The sequence below is a fragment of the Argentina silus genome, assembly GCF_951799395.1.
Source record: "Argentina silus genome assembly, chromosome: 3".
Lineage (NCBI taxonomy): Eukaryota > Metazoa > Chordata > Actinopteri > Argentiniformes > Argentinidae > Argentina > Argentina silus.
Genome location: NC_139657.1, coordinates 3,790,002 through 3,792,501, shown reverse-complemented (window position 1 = coordinate 3,792,501; position 2,500 = coordinate 3,790,002). Strand labels below are relative to the sequence as shown.

General features: G+C 41.0%; 1 protein-coding gene across 3 annotated transcripts in view; it reads left to right on the top strand.

Moving 5' to 3' along the window:
- pik3c2g (phosphatidylinositol-4-phosphate 3-kinase catalytic subunit type 2 gamma) overlaps positions 1-2,500 on the top strand; it is a 21,037-nt gene that overhangs the window by 15,565 nt on the left and 2,972 nt on the right. For 2 of the 3 annotated variants that reach the window (XM_083666760.1, XM_083666758.1), the window contains exons 27-31: positions 144-318; positions 842-960; positions 1,388-1,484; positions 1,603-1,669; positions 2,243-2,331. In XM_083666760.1, coding sequence (XP_083522886.1) covers positions 144-318; positions 842-960; positions 1,388-1,484; positions 1,603-1,669; positions 2,243-2,331 — 547 coding nt within the window. The remainder of the gene's footprint in view (positions 1-143; positions 319-841; positions 961-1,387; positions 1,485-1,602; positions 1,670-2,242; positions 2,332-2,500) is intronic. The other variant, XM_083666759.1, reaches the window with a different exon arrangement.

The window sequence follows — 2,500 nt, the reverse complement described above, 5'->3', positions numbered from 1 at the left end:
CTGTCTGTCTGTCTGTCTAACTCACTCTCTGTCTGTCTGTCTAACTCTCTGTCTGTCTGTCTAACTCACTCTCTGTCTGTCTGTCTAACTCACTCTCTGTCTGTCTGTCTGACACATCTTTGTCTGTCTGTCTCCTGAACCAGGAAGATCAAGGAGAGTATCGGCAGTATCCCCGTCAAGCTCAACTTCCTGTTTCACACCTTGGCCCAGCCGCTCTCCGGAAAGAGACCAGTAAAACCCACTCCTGCTCAGAGCACCACCAACAACATTCAGGAAGCTGTCGTCCAGAAGTACACAAACGTCAAGGGCACGGGTGTGGTAAGGATAGTTGCAAAGTGGGATACTTGGGACAACCCTTACCTTCACTGTTTCAGATCTGAACTTCAATGGGGTGACGTCAGAATCGAGCCATCCCAAGCATCCCACTTAGCATTTACCATGTAGTAAGACTCTTGCTCTCCACAAAACATTTGCCTAATTGTTCCCCATAGCATCGTAGCATCGTAGCATCGTAGTCATTTTAAGCTAATTGTTGCATTATGTGCTAAACTCTCAATTAGAATATCTCACCAAGGAAATTGGTGGCACTGAGAGGGACACGACAGTAAGTTCACGTAAATGCAACGTTTTTCATGAAGTAACTCCTCAAAGTACTGAGAGAGAGATGAAGAGAGAGATGTGTAATTTATGTGTAAATATCAGGTATTAAACTAAATAATTCAGTCAGTTTATCAAGAACATACCGTACAGCTAAAATGTATACTTCATCATATTACTCAATTGGAATGGATTAGAGCTATTTTCAAGATGGCTTTACTGATGATTGATTGATTGATTTCAGACGTTTGAGTTGAGGGTGACCATTGAAGATGGCTACCTGATCAGGGAGAAGACCTGGGGTCAGTTTGAACTGATCCACAAGGAGCTGCAGAAACACTTCATAGAGTCCACGCTCCCCCAGTGAGTCACATCATGTCTCTTTAAAGAGATGATACAGGATTTGTGTATCATTTCAGCCACTAGTTGTCAAAGTAGCACTCACAAGCCAAAAACGGCTCCCACAAATAATACAGAAATATTGTCAAGAAATTACCTGATTGGACAGAGAGGGGCACACCTCCCCACTGAGGGCTATGTCATTCAATGAGATACAAAATCGATTAACATTATATCAGGAACCATACAGTTATTGCCGTTAAGTTGTGCTAAACCTTTTCATTGCATTGACTTTGTACTAATGTTCTTTTCTGGTGTTAGTTTCTCCTTGGCCAACAAATTACCCTCTATATGATTATCCTCAAAATATGTATGCCATTTTATAATTGCCTAAAATTGATTCGCTACTGAATAATCTCTCTTCACTCTCTTCTGGTGTTTCATTGGTCAGATTCCCGAATTGGCTTAAGATGTCTTTCACCCAAGGCAGGAGGATGGCTCTGCTGAACAGATATCTCAAGGAGCTGTTTGAGGGTCCATGTAAAGGGGTAGGTCTCTCTTTGTATTCCCCTCACGCCTTCCCGTGTCTCTGTTTGATCTTCCCTGTTGGATTCCCATGACCCAGCCATGGCCTACAGCGCATTGTTGTCATCGTGTCCTCTACAGAATGAGTTTGTGTGCAGCCTGTTCCTGGACGGCCCCAAGACAGCCACCTCGCTCAAATCTGTTCAAGGTTACTTTCTGCTTCTCAATTCTCAATTAAATACAGTACCAGTCAAAAGTTTGGACACAAACTTGCCAAGAGTGTGCAAAGCTGTCATCACAGCAAAAGGTGGCTACTTTGAAGGATCTAAAATATAAAACATATTCTGGTTTGTTTAACACTTTTTTGTTTACTACATAATTCCATATGTGTTCCTTCATAGTTTTGATGTCTTCAATATTAATCTACCATGTAGAAAATAATAAAAAATAAAGAAAAACCATTGAATGAGAAGGTGTGTCCAAACCTTTGACTGGTACTGTATGTGCATGCAGAAGATCACAGGTTAGACTCTGAAAACTGTTCAAGCTTTTACCTTAGACTCTGGGAGCTAAGATATGAGTGTATCTCTTGCTAGAAATCACTCATACCGGTATTTTAGTCTGACAGTGGCATATTCATACAAGGCTCGTACACACAGTCAGCAGCATCAGCATAATAAACGTTACATTTATTTTTGTTGCGAAATTGGTATTAGATTGCATTCCAAGCGGCATTAAAAAAAAGTCATAAAAAGTATTAAATGTAAATTCTTTAAACCAGCAGATACCCTGGGTAGGCCTCAGATCCAGCTCTTCATGTCTTATGGAGACAACAAACTCTCAATCCTGGTCAAGCACCTCAAGAACCTGGTGAGTCCTTTTGACTGGTCTCTCTCTCTCTCTCTCTCTCTCTCTCTCTCTCTCTCTCTCTCTCTCTCTCTCTCTCTCTATCTATCTATCTCTCTCTCTCTCTCTTTATCTATCTATATCTATTTATCTATCTATCTATCTGTCTATCTATCTATGTTCATTGTATATT